The following is a 19,649-nucleotide window of genomic DNA, read 5'->3' as shown; positions in this document are numbered from 1 at the left end:
GCACAGCAAGCAGCACACCACTATTATTCTTGATACCCTTGCTGGGGAATATTGCAGAGCCCACCTGAGCGATCGAGGCATCTGAACGGCAAAATGGCTTGATGGTGATGACATGACTGCTGTTGTAGTTATGCTTTGCCTCTGTCTGTGGGCTCCTAAATGGGCGGGGGGTCATTACCCAAATCCCTTGTCCCCTGGAAATTCACCATGGATCTACACTGGTGGCTGAAATAGTTGAGCGAGTTGGGAACTTCTTTGTATGAAGGCATCATGGCAGCAGCCAGGGAACCTTGTACACACATGAAGGAAGACCTTGTGGTAGTCACAAGCCACCGATACATCGATTGAATGGAAGGATTTGCTGTTGACAAAGGTGTCCACATGTTGGGATGGGGCCTTTATGGCAACATGGGTGCAATCATTAACACCTTGCCACTGAAGGAAGTCTGTATTTATTGCTTTGTAGTGAAAAGGTGCTCCATCAGAGTTTATTGTGGAAAAAGGTGTAGGGTGGCAATATATTGCCATGGAAGGTAGATTGGCTGACTAACAGGAAACAGAGTAGGCATAAATGGGTTGTTTTCTGGTTGGTAAGGTGTAACGAGTGGTGTGTCACAGGGACCAGTGCTGTGGTCACAACTTTTTACAATTTAGATAAATGACTTGAATGAAGGGAACAAAGGTATGGGTGCTAAATTTGTTGGTGACACATGATAGATGGAAAAGTAAGTTGTAAAAAGGGCATAGGGAGACTATAAAGGGATATCGATGGGTTAAATTAATGGGCAAAGATCTGACAAATGGAGTATAATGTGGGAAAATGAAAAGTTGTCCATTTTTCAAAGAAGAATAAAAAAGAAGCACCTTCTCCAAATGGTGAGAAATTGCAGAGGGATCTTGGTGTCCTAATGCATGAAGTGCAAAAGGTTAGAATGCAGGTACAGCAGGTAATTGGGAAAACTGATATAAGGTTATTGTTTAATGTGAGGGGAATCAAATCCAAAAGTAGGGAGGTAACGCTTCAACTATGCAGGGCATTGGTGAGACCATGAACAAGGACAGAGGTTTTTGGCATTAGAATTTGTTTTGTGCCACTTCTGGGCTGTGATAAAATCTTAGAGTAAATCCCATCAGGAATTCCACCTCTCCAGCATTTCTGAGCGTTTCTGCTCTTTTTGCCATGAAGGGGAAACAGTCCATTGCGGCAAAAATTTGGGCCCAAGTGTCTTCCTCTTCCTTCTCTTGGCCCATTTCATTACCTGATCCACTGGGTCAATAGTCAATAGTCTCTAACCTATCCAGCTTGACAGCTAGGAAGTAATTTTTTCACCAATGTTCACTGCATTTTAAAATCTATCAACAAACCTTTGTAATTGAAATTTGATCTTTTTTTCCTTTTTCCACTGAAAAAGGTTGATGATACAAGAATGTTTCAAGTGGTCGTGCTATCAAGACAGCAGCAGGAAGCACAGGAACAATTACGCAAAGTCCGATTGTGTACTTTCTGCTTTGGTATGAGTTTTAATTGTTTTCACTTAACAAAATATACTTAAGGAAGTAGTATTGTCCAGCATAGTTAAAATGAAATGATAGCAAAATGGTTATAATTAGACATGAAATTAAAGATGCACGTTGCATAATGGATTTCTTGAAAACAGTATGGTGTCACAGTGGTTAGCACTGCTGCCTCACCGCGCCAGGGGCCCGTTCAATTCTGGCCTCAGGTCACTGTCTGTGTGGGGTTTGCACTTTCTCCCCGTGTCTGCATGGGTTTCCTCCGGGTACTCCGGTTTCCTTCCACAGTCCAAAGATGAGTGGGTTAGGTTGATTGGCCATGCTAAATTGACCCTAGTGTCAGGGTTACGGGAATAGAGCCTGTGTGCGACTGTGGTTGGTACAGACTCGATGGGCCGAATGGCCTCCTGCTGTACAGTAACAATTCTATGATTCTAACTTCAGACTTTAATGTTCCTTCACAGATATGTGTGAACCAAACGTCCAGTGTCGACAAGTCATCTCCCCACCGCAAATCCCAATTAGCATGGACATTGCTTTTGTTGTTGATGGCTCACGCAACCTGAGAATGGCGGACTTTCAAAGAGTGAAGGACTTCCTCAGCTCAATGCTTGATGTGTTTGTGATCTCAAGAAACCCAAGGACCTCGGATAATCGTGCCAGAGTAGCTCTGGTGCAACACTCACCACCAGGTTACCTACCCAGGTCTGGCCAGAGGCCAGTCAACCTGGAGTTTGGGTTCTTGAACTATGGCAGCAAAAGCATGATGAAGAGCCACATCGAGAACTCATTTAAGAAGTTAGAAGGTTCTTCTTGGGCTGGCCATGCTATCGAATGGACTATGAATAATGTTTTCTTAAGTTCTCCAAACCCTCGACGCCATAAGGTCATCTTTTTAATACTTGCAGGAGAAACTAATGTCTTTGACGAAGAGAAGTTGAGGGCTGCGTCATTGCAAGCTAAATGTAAAGGTTTTGCAATATTTACACTCTTCCTCGGAAAGGATGCTGCCAGAATGGACCTGGAGGAGATTGTTAGCATTCCATATGATCAGCACTTGATTCACTTGGGCCGTGTACTGGATCATGAAATGACATATGCCCAAAGGTTTGCACGCGCCTTTCTGAAAAGTCTCACACGTAAGTTGTGGTTGATTTAACAGGAGGAGATTTATGAGAAATATAACTGCATGTATATTCTTTACAGAGAATATTCCCCAGAGATTGGTTTGCTGGCACGTGCTAGATAAAAAAGAAAGATTGGCAATTTTCAAGTGTCTTTCGTAACTTCAGGATGTCCAACAATGAGTTATAGATCATCATTATTGTGTGTTTTTGGTATCTTTCAAATTGCTGGTATTTTCAGTTTTTCCCTTCCCTTTAAATCCAGAGTAGAGGCCATCTCTTAAAATGGATGGGGAAACCCAACATTCAAATGACTTCCTTGTGCCAGTCTTGGCTCAGTTAGTAGCATTCTCACCCCTGAGTCAGAAGGTTTCAGTCCCACTCCAGAGCCGTGAGCGCAGACGTAGGGTGATTCTCCAGTGGAATGCAGAGGGAATGCTGTCCAGTCAGAGGTGCTGTCTTTAAGATTTTAAACCACCCTGTCAGGTTGACGTGAAATATTTCATGACACTCTTTTGCCAGAGAGTTCTCCTGATGCCCTGGCTGCTATTTATCCCTTATCCAGTACCACTAAAGCAGATGACCTGGTTGTTAACATGTTGCTCTGATTTCGACCTAGGGTGACTGTATGTGTAGAGTTTGCACATTCTCCCTATGTCTGCGTGGGTTTCCTTTGGGTGCTTTGGTTTCCTCCCACACCCCAAAGATGTGCACGTTAGGAGGATTGGCCATGCTAAATTGCCCCTTAGTGTCCAACGATGTGTGGGTTAGGGGGATTAATGATTTATTGATAGGGCCTGGGTAAGATGCTCCATTGCAGAGTCGATGCAGACACAATGGGTTAAATGGCCTCCTTCTGCACTGTAGGGCGGCACGGTAGCACAGTGGTTAGCACTGCTGCTTCACAGCTCCAGGGTCCTGGGTTCGATTCCCGGCTCGGGTCACTGTCTGTGTGGAGTTTGCACATTCTCCTCGTGTCTGCGTGGGTTTCCTCCGGGTGCTCCGGTTTCCTCCCACAGTCCAAAGATGTGCGGGTTAGGTTGATTGGCCAGGTTAAAAATTGCCCCTTAGAGTCCTGGGATGTGTAGGTTAGAGGGATTAGCGGGTAAAATATGTGGGGGTAGGGCCTGGGTGGGATTGGGGTCGGTGCAGACTCGATGGGCCGAATGGCCTCCTTCTGCACTGTAGGGTTTCTATGATTTCTATGATTTCTAGGGATTCTATGACTCTATGACCCTGAGATTGTGAAAGATGCCATCGAAGTGTAAATACTTTCTTTCAACAATGATCCATTTCTTAGTACTTGGGTGGTTTTTCTAAGCGTTCCCCGACAGCAGTTACAGGCAATTAAAAGATTCATTATGTTTTACACGTTGAAGGGATTGTGGGAGGAGCAAAATGATCTTCCAGTATCGGTCCTTATCTTTATAAAGAGTAACAAGGTCTACAAGCTTCTTTTAAAGGGACATTATTATGACACATTTACTTCATTCTCTTCTGAAGAATATTGATATGTCTTGAAGAGATGTCAGGTGCCTGTCATGCGTGAGCCATTTAGTGGGACCAGTAAATCCCGTCATTGCCCAACAGCGAACTGCCTCCACTGCTGAAAAAAGCGACACGGGGGTGGGTGGTGTGGAAAATCCAGGCCATAGTTTCTCCTCAGAAATACTTTCTCTCTATCCACCCTATCAGTTCTCTCGATATTTTAAAAGCTTCAATCAAATCACATCTTAGTGTTCTAAATTCCAGGGAATACCACCCTGGTTTATGTAATCGCTCCTCGTAATTTAACTCTTGGAGTCCAGGTAGTGCCCAGAAGGTGTCTAAGTTGTGGTGCCCAGAACTAAACTCAGTACTCCAGGTGTGGTATAACCAGTGCTTTGTAAAGCGGTGGCAGAACTTCCATCTTTTTCTGTTCTCATCCCCTAGATACAAAGCCATTATTATTATTCCATTATCCATTTTGATTATTTGCTGCAGATGTCCATGACATTAAATGACCCATTTACATGGACCCTGAAGTCTCTTTGGACCTCTGTGGGGAGGAGAGGTGATCTAATTGAGATGTTTAAGACAATTAAAGGATTCAATACTCTAGAAAGTGAGAGACCATATCCTTTGGTGGAAAAGTCCAGAACAAAAAATTAGAGTGTGTCCAATATTGATTGATTATCTTGTGCAGCAACATTATAATTGTGTCCACAGAATTTTCCTCTGGCCAAAATCTGTGGTGGAAACATGGGTGCATTTCCAGCCCATTCAATTAAATCAAGGTGTCCTGCTTCATGATGCCATCTACCTACCATCGATTTCTGAATCGCTTAATACACTTCACTAACAAAAGCCAATCCCAGTTTTGAAATTTTCAACTGACTAGCTTTTGCAGCATTCTGAGAAAGTTCTAGATTTTCACATCCCTTTTGTGCAGAAGTGTTTTTTCTTTAATGGGAGGCACGGTGACATAGTGGTTAGCACTGCTGCCTCACAGTGCTAGGGACCCGGGTTCAATTCTGGCCTTGGGGGACTGTATGGAATTTGTACATTCTCCCCGTGTCTGAGTGGATTTCCTCCAGGTGTTCTGGTTTCCTCCCACAGTTCAAGGATGTGCAGGTTAGGTGGATTGGCCATGCTAAATTGCCCCTAGTGTCAGTGACATTAGTAGGGTAAATACCTGGGGTTATAGGGATAAGGCCTGAGTAGGATTGTTGTCGTGCAGGCTTGATGGGTTGAATGGCCTCCTTCTAATCTGTAGGGATTCTAGGATTCTAGGACATCATCTCTAAATAGTCTAGCTCTAATTTTTTGTTCTGGACTTTTCCACCAAAGGATATGTTCTCTCACTTTCTAGAGTATTGAATCCTTTAATTGTCTTAAACATCTCAATTAGATCACCACCTAATCTTCAATTCTGAACTGATCACTTTCAGTCCAAGTTTGCGACAATGCAGGTAACACTGCACTCACCTTGGCTGTGCCAGTATTCTGCCGACCTGTGGAATTAAATCGCCCTCCTACTACTGCACTGCTACTTTGAATGACTTTGCAAGTCTGTTATTCTGAGGTATATGCAGATGTTCCTGTAAGATCATGTATAAATGCTCAGGAAGAATGTTTCACAAACTCCATGGAGTCTTTTGGTTTCACTGTCAATGACATTCAAAAACGAAAAGAAAATTAGCGGATGAAATTTAGTGAGGTTATGAAATTATCACTGCTTGCTTTTGACACATGCAGAAATAATTATTGACATCTTTGAAGTGTGTGGTGTGTTACTTAGTGTTTTAACAGCAATTTCCTTCTTACAGTTAGAATCAACAGATACCCAAATCCAGTTTTACAGAGGGAATGTCGGAGAGCTGCATTCGCACCGTCTGGGCTGGAAGCAGCACCTCCGTCTCCAGGAGTGTATGTTTTCAAAGGCAATGCCTTTTTTGGACACACCTGATTATGTTTTGAATATATATTTTGTTGATTTGCATGCAGATGCCTTTAACTTGCACTTCTTTACAGACCGAATATAGAGGTACCAGAAACCAAAGAATTTGAAGAGCAGGAAGAATTTGAAGAGGTGGAGGAGGAGGAGGAGGAGGAAGAAGAAGAAGAAGAAGAATTTGAAGAAGAGGCGATCTTCACAGGGGAAACAAATCTCGAGAGTACAACAGTTATGAACAGTGGTAGGCTCAATGTGACATTTCTTAGTCACTTTCCTGAAAGAGTTTAACCCATTTCCTAAATCTAAGCAAGTTCTGATATTAGAAACATGCTATTGATGTAGCTTCACTTACACAAACGTCCCAAATACTGTAAACTAACACTGAAGACTTTGCTATACTGGCATGTGTCATTGAATCATAGAATCCCTACAGTGCAGAAGAGGCCATTCGACCCATCGAATCTACACTCACTCTCTGACAGAGTTTTTTACCCGGGCCCTGTTTCCCACCCTATCTTTGTGACTCTACATATTTATCATGACTAATCCATCTAACTTACACATCTTGGGACACTAAGGGGCCATTTGCATGGCCAATCCACCGAACTTGCATATTTTTGGAAACCCGCTCAGAAATGGTGAGAATGTGTGAAATCCACACAGTCACCCAAGACCGGAATTGAACCCGGGTCCCTGGCACTGTGAGGCAGCAGTGCTAACCACTGTGCTATCTTGACGCCAGTGGCACCCCCAGTGTTGCAGCGTCAGTGATGTTGGAAACACATTGCATGCATGTATGTGTGGGATAAGCTGGCCAGACCCAGAAGGGATTTCATGTCATCAGGAAAAACTGTCCAAGGCTTTGCGGAGCCTCCCTCACAAAGAGTGTCCAAGTGACTCCCTTCGGACTATCGTTAATTTATTTTCTCAGGGATTCCTCCAATATTTTGACGAAAATCAGATTTGATTTGTAAACAGTAGTTCTCTTTAGCTTTGAGTCAGAAAGATCAGAAAGATAGGGCGGCACGGTAGCACAGTGGTTAGCACTGCTGCTTCACAGCTCCAGGGTCCCGGGTTCGATTCCCGGCTCGAGTCACTGTCTGTGTGGAGTTTGCGCATTCTCCTCGTGTCTGCGTGGGTTTCCTCCGGGTGCTCCAGTTTCCTCCCACAGTCCAAAGATGTGCGAGTTAGGTTGATTGGCCAGGTTACAAATTGCCCCTTAGAGTCCTGAGATGTGTAGGTTAGAGGGATTAGCGGGTAAATATGTGGGGGTAGGGCCTGGGTGGGATTGTGGTCGGTGCAGACTCGATGGGCTGAATGGGCTCCTTCTGCACTGTAGGGTTTCTATGATTTCTATGATCTGAAATCAAGACCTACTCCAAAGACCTGAGAACAACATATAGATTGAGATGACAGTGCTGAGGGAGTGCTAATCTGTTGTCTTTTGAATGAGATGTTAAATATGGGCCCGATTTTACCATTTTAATTCTAAGTGCTGAATCTGGGTGCAATTCAGATCCGACTTGGAACCTGCTTTCAGGCGCCCCCATACGCATTTAGTCTGAAAAAAAAATTGCGAGTCTGAATTACGCTGTGGGCGGGGCTTATCACACCCGAAACGCTGCAGCTCCGATTGGAGCTTTGAACTGCGCATGCGCAGTGAAAACAAAATTGATAAACGCGCCCCTGTCACATCGCTCCCGGGCCACAAAAAGCGGATAAAGTGCCCCAGGAACAAAAAGCGGGAGCGCTGACCCCCACAAATATCGCCCCACCCCCACAACATAACTGTCTCCCTTATCCACTCAGTCCTTCTCCGCTACCCAGACCGATTGCGACTCCCTGCCCCCCTTCCCCCCCACTGATCGCCCACAGAGGAGCAGCGGTCTCCCTTGCCCCATCCCTCCGCCTCGCCCCCCACCAGAGATCCATCTGGCCTCCCCCCCCCCGGCCAGAAAACCATCTGGCCCCCCGCGCCTCCCCCTCCCCCAACCAGAGAGCGATCTGGCCTCCATTCCCTCCCCCCCGCCCCCCCCCCCCCCACCAGAGAATGATCGGGCCTCCCTCCCTCCCCTCCTCTAGAGAACGATCGGGCCTCCCTCCTACCTACCCCCCCAGCCAGAGGACGATCAAGCCTCCCCTCCACCCCCCTCCCCCTCCCCCCCCCACCCACCTGATCCGCCTCCTCCTCCCTCCCCCCCCTCACCAGAGAATGATCTGGCCCGCCTCCCTCCCCCCTCCACCACCGATCTGAGTCAGAGAGCCATTGGAAACTCTGAACCTACCTCTTCAGAAGCTGGAGCGCCCGAAACAGACCTTTGCCGAGCATGGCTGTTTCGTGCCAAATCTGGACGGGCGAACGCGATGGTAAAGGGGGAAACGCTGGTAAAGTTGGGCGGGCAGCCCATTAATTTAATTTAAATGCATGCAAATGCATTTAAATCGCCATTGCGCCCGTTTTCGGTCCTTGGCAAAGTGGGTATCGACATGGACGTGGGCGCGGATCGCGTTAATCGCCTCATGCCCGACTCTACCAAGTTTTCGCGCCCGAATGGTAAAATCGGGCCCTATGTCTACCCTTTTATGTGGACGTAGAATATCCAATAACAGCATTTTGATGAGGTGCTGGGGAGTTTTCCCTGGTGTCCTGGCCAGTATTTATCCTTCAAATAACACTGAAAACAGAATATTTGTTTATTTGTTGCTTTGTTTCTTGTGGGAGCTTGCTGTGTGCAAATTGACTGCCACGTTTCCTATATTACAATAGTCACTACACCATCCTGACTTGGAAATATATTGCTGTTCCTTCACTGTCACTGAGTCAAAATCTTGGAAATCCCTCCCTAACAGCACTGTGGGTGTGCCTACACCATGTGGATTGCAGTAGTTCAAGAAGGTAGCTCAGCACCACCTTAAGGGGAGGCGGTGACATAGTGGTACTGTCACTGGGCTAGTAATCCACAGACCCAGGGTAATTCTCTGGGGACCTGGATTTGAATCCCATGATGGCCAGTGGTGAAATTCAAACTCAATAAAAACCTGGAACTGATAGTCTCATGTTGATCATAATGCCACTGTTGTAAGAAAGTCTACCTGGTTCACCAATGTCTTTTAGGGAAGGAAATCTGCCATCCTTACCTGGTCTGGCCTACATGTGACCCCAGAGCCGCAGCAATGTGGTTGACTCTTAAAATGTCCTCTGAAATGGCCTGAACACGCATTCAATTGGGGTGGGCAATGCCTGCTGGAGCAGCCAGCGATGCTCACATTTCCTCTGGGTGCTTTGGTTTCCTCCCACAGTCCAAAGATGTGCGGGTTAGGTGGATTGGCCTTTAGTGTCAGGGGGATTAGTTAGGATAAATGCATGGGGTTATGGGGATAGGGCCTGAGTGGGATTGTGGTCGGTGCAGACTCGATGGGCCGAATGGTCTCCTGCTGCACTATAGGATTCTATGATTATTAATTGCATTCAAACTCTATCAGGCAACATGGAGGATTTGGATCTTATTTCCCAGGCCAAGGGCCTGGGCCTCTGGATTAATAGTCCAGTAATGTTACCACTATGCCACATTCTTCCCAATGAACGTTGGAGATTAAGAAAAAGTACATACTTTTTAGCTTTTTCCTTTGTTTTAATCTTTTATTTTCACTTATCTCTAATCCCACCTTTATTGCCTCTTTACTTCACTTTCTGTTCATGATTTGTTATTGAATTAAATATTCTAACTTGCACTCCCTAGTTAAGTAAGGATTCTTCAATCGAGTTAACATGGGTCCCAGATCCCTTGCAGAAATCAGTTTTAGATTTCTTAGTTACTGCACATTTCCAAATGGACAAAAAGCCACAAAACATTTGTGATCAAGTTTAAATTGACCGTATAATCCAAACCATTATGAATTTGGTAATTCATCTGACATTAAAAAATTATTTAATTTGATTCCTTATTTGCTTCCAGCTGTGTGCTCGCTCAGTCGGGATGGAGGAACGTGCCAGAATTACGTTGTGAAATGGTACTTTGACCAAGTACAGCGGGGCTGCTTACGCTTCTGGTACAGCGGATGCGGAGGAAACGAGAATCGGTTTGACACCCAGGAGGAATGTGAAGTCTCATGCCTCAAATCGCGCTAGGAAAGGCTCCTGTTCTAACGTACATATAATAGGTTTTAAGATTGACATTTGGGAGACGACTGCATGAGAATGAATAGGTCTAAGGGATCTGTGGTTCTGGACAATGAGCGGCTGAGCCAGACGATCTCAAATCTGGACTGCAAGCATTCCATTTGTAGCTCAGACTTTGGTAGAGGTTTGCCTCCCCTTAGAAACATATATAGAAATATACTTGGAAAATAGAAGCAGGAGTAGGCCATTCGGCCGTTTAGGTCTGCTCCACCATTCATTATGATCGTGGCTGATCATCGAATTTAATATCCTGATCCTGCCTCCCCCCACCAAATCCCTTGATTCCTTTAGCCCCAAGAGTTATATCTAATTCCTTCTTGAAATCACACAACATTTTGGCCTCAACTACTTTCTGTGATAGTGAATCTCACAGATTCACCACTCTCTGAGTGAAGATATTTCTTCTCACCTCAGTCCTAAAAGGTTTATTCCTTATCCTCAAACTATGACCTCTGGTTCTGGACTCTGCCACCATTGGGAACATTCTTTCTGAATCTACCCTGTCTAACCCTGTCAGAATTTTATAAGTTTCAATGAGATCCCCTCTCACTCTTCCAAAGTCCAATATGAACAGTCCTAACATCCCAGGAATCAGGCCTGTAAACTTTCGCTGTGCTCCCTCAAAGCAAAACATCCTGCCTCAGATAAGGACACCAAAACTGCACATAATACTCCAGGTGTGGCATCATCAATGCCCTATACAATTGCATCAAAACATCCCCATTCTTATACTCAGATTCTCTTGATATGAAGGCCAACATACTATTTGCCTTCTTCATTACGTACATCTCTGACTTCCTGTCTAATGCTATACCCAACATTACCAGTACAGTTTGGTGGCCTGTATACCATACCCACGAATGTTTTTTGCGTCATGTTGTTTCTTAACTCGACCCATACAGATTCCACAGGGTTTGTGCTAATATCTTCCCTCAATCTTGTAACAACATCTTTTTAAATCATCAATGTAACTCCACTACCTTTTCCTTTTTGTCTGTCCTTTCGAAACACTGAATAACCCTCAATGTTTAGTTCTCATTCTTGGTCACGTTGGGGCCAACTATATCATATCCCTTTACATCTATCTGTGCAACTAATTCATTCATTAATTTTGAATGACCCGAGCATTCAGGTACAAAACCTGAAGGCTAGTCCTTTTAATATTCCTTGTCCGGTTCCTACTACTTTTTACTGTGTGTTGCACAGATGGATGGAAAGGGGTATAATATAGTTGGCATTGCGGAGACATGGCTCCAAGGTGGCCAAGGATGGGAGCGAAACATTGAGGGTTATTCAGTGTTTAGGCCCTTGATTTCTTTGCCTTGGAGAGAGAAGTCAGCCAGGAATCCATCCACCATTACGTCAGTGTACCTTTTGTGGAACGTCTGCTTGTGTCGTTATTTGGAGAGGAAAAAAACATACTTAATTGTGAAAACCTCTGTATTGGAATAGCCCGCCACACTGACTGTTGAAGATCAGACCGAAGTAATGGCCACCGGGGTGATTTCCTAACCAGGAGTTAACAACTTCAGGAAAGGAAGGGGAGTGAGGGATGGAGAAGTTGCTGAGGAAAAAGTCAACAATATTTAACCATCTGTATATGTGTTTTCATTTGGGCAGACTAATTGTCTATTTAAAATCATACATATGTTATTACAGTTTTCAGAGTATGAGAGCTGTGCCTTTGGTGCTTGAGGCTTGAACAGCTGCACGTCTAAACATTTATAACTTGACCCATGCTCTTTGTTACAAGTCTTTTGGCAAGTAGACTCTGATTCAGGACAAGAAGAGAGCATCGCAGGTAACAAGGCCAGCCTCATTTAATTGAAACATGATGTATGCAGTATTGTGATGAGGGGACTTGGCTTTCTGTGTCAACATCTGTTTTCTGTCTCAGTTTCTGTTACACATCTGCTCCAGCTGCAATGATGTTGTTCTTTGACTTCAATAAAAAGCTCTGCAACTGCCATTCAGATTGTCTTTTTCTACACATACTTCAACAAAATTAACATAATATGAGGAGCATCTTGAGAAGACATATCTGCCCATGATGTCTAGTTATTCTGCAACTCATGGTGTTGTAGCATCTACTGCTGGCTGCTCAGGTATAATGCAATACCTTGCTGAGCAATGGAAAGGCATTATTTTTAAAATAATTCATAATATTTCCATATTTTGGGGTTACAAATGATAAATAAGTTTAAGTTTGTTTATTAGTTTCACAAGTAGTCTTACATTAACACTGCAATGAAGTTACTGTGAAAATCCCACATTCCGGCACCTGTTCGGGTACACTGAGGGAGAATTTAGTACGGCCAATGCACCGAACCAACACATCTTTCGGACTGTGGGAGGAAACCGGAGCACCCGGAGGAAACCCATGCAGACACGGGGAGAAAATTCAAACGCCACTTAGACAGTGACCCAAGCCGTGAATCGAACCCGAGTCCCTGGCGCTGTGAGGTAGCAGTGCTAACCACTGTGTCACTGTGCCACCCACCATGTTTCATTTGGAATCAGTGAAGAAAGTGGCAGCATTGTGATATGTGAAAACAGTGAACAGGTTTTGCAACCAGGTGACAGCAGAGAGCTCCATGTTTGACAGCTATTGAGGGTGACTATACAAGAAGGGTGGTTCGGTGTGCAATAGTTATTGGAGTATTGGGGGGAAGGGAGTGATGCACAGAATGCATTGGGATATAAAGTGATTCATGCCTTGACTGAGTAGGTTGTTGCACTTCTTTCTGCACTGTACTGAGAGTTAATATGTCAGCATTATTTACTCTTTGTGACATCTTCCTCTGTGGTAGAATCTGTCTCTTTTTCCTCCTATGAGGAACAATCTCTGCCCTGACCGCCTCCAATGTTCCTGTGTCACAGAAAGCAGGGGCCCTTGTAAACTTCAGCCACATTTCACAACCTATCTTGAATAGGAGCTGGGCTGGCTGGATAATCCACCCTGGTTAGGCCAGATTCCTGTCAGAAAGTGTCCCATGGGAGAAAGCGTGGGTAGCTGGCCGATCACAATCAAACGATGGCCAATCATCAAAATATTTTGGCCCTCCACAGGAATTCATTTGCAGGTGGCCAATTGACTTCATTCACCAGATGCTAAAATACAAGTCAAAAATCAATCCCCTGATAGAAACTGCGTTGGCACGAGAGTGTGAACTGGCGTATTCTGAAAGTTAAATATTCCCTGTGGGACGTTTATTGCAGATAGTATAATTGGTATGTTACAAACCTTCCAACTGGGAACTAAATGAATTGTTTAAAGATTAAGGTAACAATGCCAACTGGCCTTTGCGTCTCTGAAGTCATGTCAAGAACTTAATTGGTACCAAACTGTTCAGAAGATTCAGACAGTGCGTGTTATACGCTTGTTAAATTTTATAGTTTGCAATGCTAAACATGGAAATGTTTGAAGAGAGGAACAGCATTCATTACTTCCCACAGACTCATTCTGATTTTTCATGGTGAGTACCAAATGCAAATGTTTTAAAGTTCATACAGAATATTACGTAGGATTACATGGGGTATACAGTACCCGGCCATTCAGCCCAACAAGCCCATGCCAGCATTTATAAACACTCGCACCTCCTCCAATCTTCCCTCATTTACATTCACCATTATCCTCCAGTCTTTTCTCCCTCTATTGCTTGCCAAGCTTTCCCCTAAATGCATCCATACTACTTGCTTTAACCACTTCCTGTGGTAACACTTTCCACGTTCTCACCACTCTTTGGGTAAAGAAGTTCCTTCTGAATTCCCTATAGGGTTTCTTGGGGGCTTTCTCATACTGATGGACTCTGGTTGTGTTCTTCCCTTCCAAGAAACATTCTCTCTATATCCACTCTAAAAATCCCACTCTAAAAGCCTTTAATTTAGGCATTATGTCAACCCCCTCCCCCCCCCTCAGTCTTCTTCTGTTCAGGAGGTAATCGACCCAGCCTGTTTAGAGTTCATTTATTAGTGTCACAAGTAGGCTTACATTAACACTGTAATGAAGTTACTGTGAAAATCCTCTAGTCGCCACACTCCGACACCTGTTCGGGTACACTGAGGGAGAATTTAACATGGTCAATGCACCTAACCGGCACATCTTTCAGACTGTGGGAGGAAACCAGAGCACTCGGAGGAAACCCATGCAGGCAGGGAGAATGTGTAGACTCCTGGCTTGTGTCAGACTGTGACACAAGCCAGGATTCGAACCCGGATCCCTGGCTCTGTGAGACAGAAATGCTAACCACTGTACCACTGCACCTGGTATTCCCAGGCAGTCTTCCATCCAAGTACTAACCAAGTCTGAATCTGCTTAGCCTCTGTGATCAGAAGAGATCAGGTGTTTTCAGACTAATATGGCCATAGGCATAATCCAGTGTGAGTGTTTGAGTGCCACTCCTATGATTCTACTGCTTTTCAATGTGTAAAAAAAATCACAAGCTTTAATCTAAGAATGAAAACTAATTTTTTGCTCAGATATATTTGGCATTTTTAATCATTTGGAAAGGTACCTGCAGGAAGAGCCAAATATTTGATGCTGCACTTTGCTGGGTTTTTAAAGTTCTAACTATGGTGATATTTTTGGGGAGGTTGTGTTTGCAGGTAATGTCACTGGACAGTAATCCAGAGGCCTCAGTTAATGCTCTGGGGACAAGGGTTCAAATTCCAACACCGAAACAGGTGGAATTTAAATATAATGAATAAATTTGAAATTAATTTTTCTTTCATGGAATGTGGGCATTGCTGACAAGGCCAGAATTTGAACTGAGTGGCTTGCTAGGCCATTTCAGAGGACATTTGAGAGTCAACTGCTGTGGATCAGGAATCACATGTAGGCCAGACCATAGAAATCATAGAAACCCTACAGTACAGAAAGAGGCCATTCGGCCCATCGAGTCTGCACCGACCACAATCCCACCCAGGCCCTACCCCCACAGCCCTACGTATTTACCCACTAATCCCCCTAATCTACGCATCTCAGGACACTAAGGGCAATTTTTAGCATAGCCAATCAACCTAACCCGCACATCTTTGGACTGTGGGAGGAAACCAGAGCACCCGGAGGAAACCCACGCAGACACGAGGAGAATGTGCAAACTCCACACAGACAGTGACCCAAGCCAGGAATCGAACCCAGGTCCCTGGAGCTGTGAAGCAGCAGTGCTAACCACTGTGCCACCGTTGTGCCCTTGCCAGGTAAGGATGGCGGATTTCCTTCCTTAACGGGCATTAGTGAACCAGATGGGTTTCTGCAACTCTCAGTATTAGTAATGGTGACCATGAAACTAAGACTAGTTTTCAATTCCAGATTTTTTGTTAATGAATTAAATTTAAATTCCACCAGACCATTAAAGTGGGCCTCTGGATTACTGGTCCAGAAGCATTGCCATTATGCCACCATCTCCCCTAACTAATCTCAGTAACATTGACCATAAAACATAGAAACATAGACACATATAAGATAGGAGCAGGAGGAGGCTTTATGGCCCTTTGAGCCTGGTCCGCCATTCACCACGATCATGGCTGATCATTCAACTCAATAACCTAACCCTGCTTTTTCCCCATATCCTTTGATCCCGTTCACCCCAAGTGCTATATCTAGACACCCCTTGAATACATTCAATGTTTTGGCATCGACTACTTCCTGTGGTAATGAGTTCCACAGGCTCACCACTCTTTGGGTGAAGAAATGTCTCCTCATCTCCATCCCAAATGGTCTACCCATTATCCTTAGACTGTGACCCCTGGTTCTGGACACCCCCACCATTGGGAACATCCTTCCTGCATCTACCATGCCTAGTCTTGTTAGAATTTTATAAGTCTCTATGAGATCCCCCCTCATTTGTTTAAACTCCAGCGAAAACAACCCTAACCTAGTCGATCTCTCCTCATACACCAGTCCCGCCATCCCTGGAATCAGCCTGGTAAACCTTCGCTGTACTCGCTCGAGAACAAAAACATCCTTGTTTAGAAAAGGAGACCAAAACGACACACAATATTCACCAAGGCCCAGTATAATTGCAACAACACATCCTTGTTCCTGTACTCAAAACCTCTCACAATGAAGGTCTACATACCATTTGCCTTCTTTACTGCCTGCTGCACCTACATGCTTACCTTCAGTGACTGGTATACAAGGACACCCAGGTCCTGCTGCATCATTGATTGTAATAAAATCCCATCTGGTTCACCAAAGTCCTTTAGGCCATACCTACCCTGGTCTGGGTACATTTAAGGTGAATGGCAAAAGAACCAAAGATGACATGAGGAAAATCTTTTTTTACACAGGCGATGGTTAGGATCTGGAATGCACTTCCTGAAGAAGTGGTGGCAGCAGATTCAATCATGGGTTTCAAAGGGGAATTGGATAATTACCTAACAAGCAAAGATTTGCAGGACTATGGTAGTGGGGCCAACTGAATAGTTGCTACAGACAGGATGGGTTGAATGGCCTCCTTCTGCGCTATAACCATTCTATGGGCAGAATTTCATGCACCGCGTGAGCGCTCGGCAGGCGGAACCAGTAGTGGCTGTAATTCTGGTCCCACCCGAGATCAATTGAGAACTGCAATATTACACTGGCCGGTCACTTACATGATAGCAAGTGTAAATCATGGCCACATTAGCAGAGCCAGTGGGGGCAGACACCCGGCGGGTGTGTGTCAAATGGCTGTCTGCAGCACAGTTTAAAGTCAGCATAATAATAATTATAAATAAACTAAAAGATGCCACACACCGGAAACAAAACAGCCAAAAATTCATCATTGAGCCTTCAATGTGTTGGCTCAGCCTTTACCCACTGAGGAATAGAATATTAAAGGACCTGGATCTCAAACCTGAGACTAAGATCATGATTTACTGGGCAGCAATGCACAACCCACAACAGACAGTCACCTCAAAGCACTGGAGAGGCACTACCAGCTGTACATTCACAAAATCCTCCAAATTCGATGGCAAGGAAGCCAACCCATCATGCAGCATCCTTTCCCAGCATTCATTGCCCATCCCTATTTGCGCTTGAACTGAACGGCATTTCAGAGGGCATTTTCAAGAGTCAATCACATTGCTGTGGATCAGGAGTCACAAGGTAGGCCAGACCAGGTAAGGATGGCAGATTTCCTTCCCTAAAGGATACTCGTGAACCAGATTTTTTTTTTACAACAATCAACATAATCAATCATGGTTATCATTCAACTTTTAATTCCAGATATTTTATTGAATTCAAATTTCACCACTTGCCATGGTGGAATTTGAACCCAGGTCCCCAGAACATTACCTTGAGTCTCTGGATTACTAGCCAAGTGACATTACTATTATGCCACCACCAGCCCAGCATTAAGGTGCTAATCACTCAAAACCAGTTCTACTGGGAAGGACAAGTTATTCATGTGCTTGATACTAAACCCCTAAAGCAACTGCCCCACATGGATCTTGGTCATGGCAGGGCACTTCCAGGTTGACAACGGAAATGCTTAAAGGATGTCCTCAAAGCATCCCTGAAGAGATCAAAAATCCCTGCCCAAGACCTTGGCTTGCGACCAACTGAAATAGAGAAGGCTCATTTGAGAACTCGCGGAACACGTTGAGAGACTTCATCGGGAATACGTCTAGGTGAAGTCAAGGCATCGGAGGAGTGCACAAACCTCCACACACCTCCTCTGCCGAACCATTCAAGCATCACCTGCCCCGTTATGTGTCTGTGTCTGCTGCTTGCACATTAGAATTATCAGCCATCTCAGAACCCATCAAACTGGGGTGGACACAAGTCACCCTCGATCCGGAGGTACTGTCTAAGACAGGGAAGAGAAGAGTAGATTAGTGGGTTTTTACTTGGGTACAATGTAAATTGTATTTCGTTAGTGGCAGGGGATTGTATTTGGAAGGGGAGATGCGGCACTATATATAATCTTTCAGTGAAGGTTTGTTCTTGAGTTATCACGTGCAGTGGGTTCGTGTGATCTGTGGGTGGTGCTGTAGTTCTGAGTGTCTTGAGAAGGGACGACTGGTGATTTCATGATACATTGGCCCAGAATTTATGGGGATAGGAACTGTCAGCATTCACCATCATTACAAAGAAACAGCCACTTGCCTGCTCAGACTGGTGGTTAAAATAATCCCGGTGGCTTCACTGGAACCTGATTTGCATATTTTAAAAATGCCCTGTCCGTTTCCAGTAGGCGGCCTGCCCAGAAAGATATTTTCCACTCAGATGATGTTGAAAATGCCTGTGGCCAAGGTGGTGTTAACCGTTACATCAATCGCTCTCCCCATTTTCACTCCTTTTGTGTTTTTGTTACTGAAACTACAATTGTTACATTTACAAATCTGAATTATTTTTTAAAATAGTTTCTAAATTTGGATTTTCCTCTCATTCTCTTGCACAAGAACGGTGGTTGGATGCTTTTTTATTCATTCATGGGTGTCACTGGCTGGCAAGCATTTATTGCCCATCCTTAGTCGCCCGAGGGCAGGTAAGGGTCAACCACATTGCTGTGGCTCTGGAGTCACATGTAGGCCAGATCGGGTAAGGATGGCAGATTTCCCTCCCTATAGGACATTAGTGAACCAGATGGGTTTTTCCAACAATGGTGTCACGGTCATCAGTAGCTTCTTAATTCCAGATACATTTTATTGAATTTAAATTCCACCATCCTGTGGCGGGATTCAAACCCAGGTTCCCAGAACATTAGCTGAGCTTCTGGATTCATAGGGCCTTATTTTACCATTTTCATTCTAAGTGTTGGACGGACTTGAAACTGAGAGTGTTTCAGATCCGACTTTTAGACCCGTTCTCAGGCGCCCCCATACACACTCTGGCTGAATCGTGCTGTAGAAGCCTGTGGGTCGGGCTTATTGTGCCCGAAACCCTGCAGCTCCGATACGTGCCTCCAACTGTGCATGCGGAGTAAAAAAAAGATAGAGAAACGCTCCCCTGGCACATCGCTCCCGGGCCGGATAATGCCTCCCCCCCCACCCCCCCGGCCCCCACAGACATTGCCTCACCCCCACAACATAATTGACCCCCTTATCCCTCCACCCCCCTCCACCACCCAGACCGATCGTGAGCCCCTCCCTCCCTTCCCCCCCACCCGATCATACGCAAACTGGCAGCGGACGCCGCTGCCCCCGCCCCACCCGCCCCCCTGCCCCTCCCGATCTTAGTCAGAGAGCCATCTGACCTGCTTCTCTTCCCCTCCACCAGAGAGCCATGTGACCCGCCTCTCTCCTCCACCCGCCCCCCCCCGCCCCCCCCCCCCCGCCCCCCCCCCCCCCCCCCCCACCCCCCCCCCCTACTCCCCCCCCCCCCCCACCTCACTGATTTGAGTCAGAGAGCCGTCGGAAGCTCGGAACTTATCTCCCCAGAAGCTGGAGCGCCCGAATTGGACCTTTG

At 45.2% G+C, this 19,649-nt stretch overlaps 1 protein-coding gene and 1 pseudogene across 1 annotated transcript in view; one reads left to right on the top strand and one right to left on the bottom strand.

The window, feature by feature from the left end:
• Positions 1 to 10,204, top strand: part of LOC144481149 (collagen alpha-6(VI) chain-like) — a 148,721-nt gene extending 138,517 nt beyond the window's left edge. Inside the window, exons 33-37 of the mRNA XM_078200727.1 lie at positions 1,438 to 1,512; positions 1,980 to 2,654; positions 5,948 to 6,047; positions 6,153 to 6,316; positions 10,032 to 10,204. Coding sequence (XP_078056853.1) covers positions 1,438 to 1,512; positions 1,980 to 2,654; positions 5,948 to 6,047; positions 6,153 to 6,316; positions 10,032 to 10,204 — 1,187 coding nt within the window. The remainder of the gene's footprint in view (positions 1 to 1,437; positions 1,513 to 1,979; positions 2,655 to 5,947; positions 6,048 to 6,152; positions 6,317 to 10,031) is intronic.
• A 4,302-nt stretch (positions 10,205 to 14,506) lies between these two features.
• Positions 14,507 to 14,625, bottom strand: LOC144482028 (5S ribosomal RNA; annotated as a pseudogene).
• Positions 14,626 to 19,649: the final 5,024 nt, after the last annotated feature.

The sequence above is a fragment of the Mustelus asterias genome, chromosome 2 (assembly GCF_964213995.1).
Source record: "Mustelus asterias chromosome 2, sMusAst1.hap1.1, whole genome shotgun sequence".
Classification (NCBI taxonomy): Eukaryota; Metazoa; Chordata; class Chondrichthyes; order Carcharhiniformes; family Triakidae; genus Mustelus; species Mustelus asterias.
The sequence above is the reverse complement of the archived record's forward strand: the minus strand, read 5'-3'. Positions and strand labels throughout refer to the sequence as shown.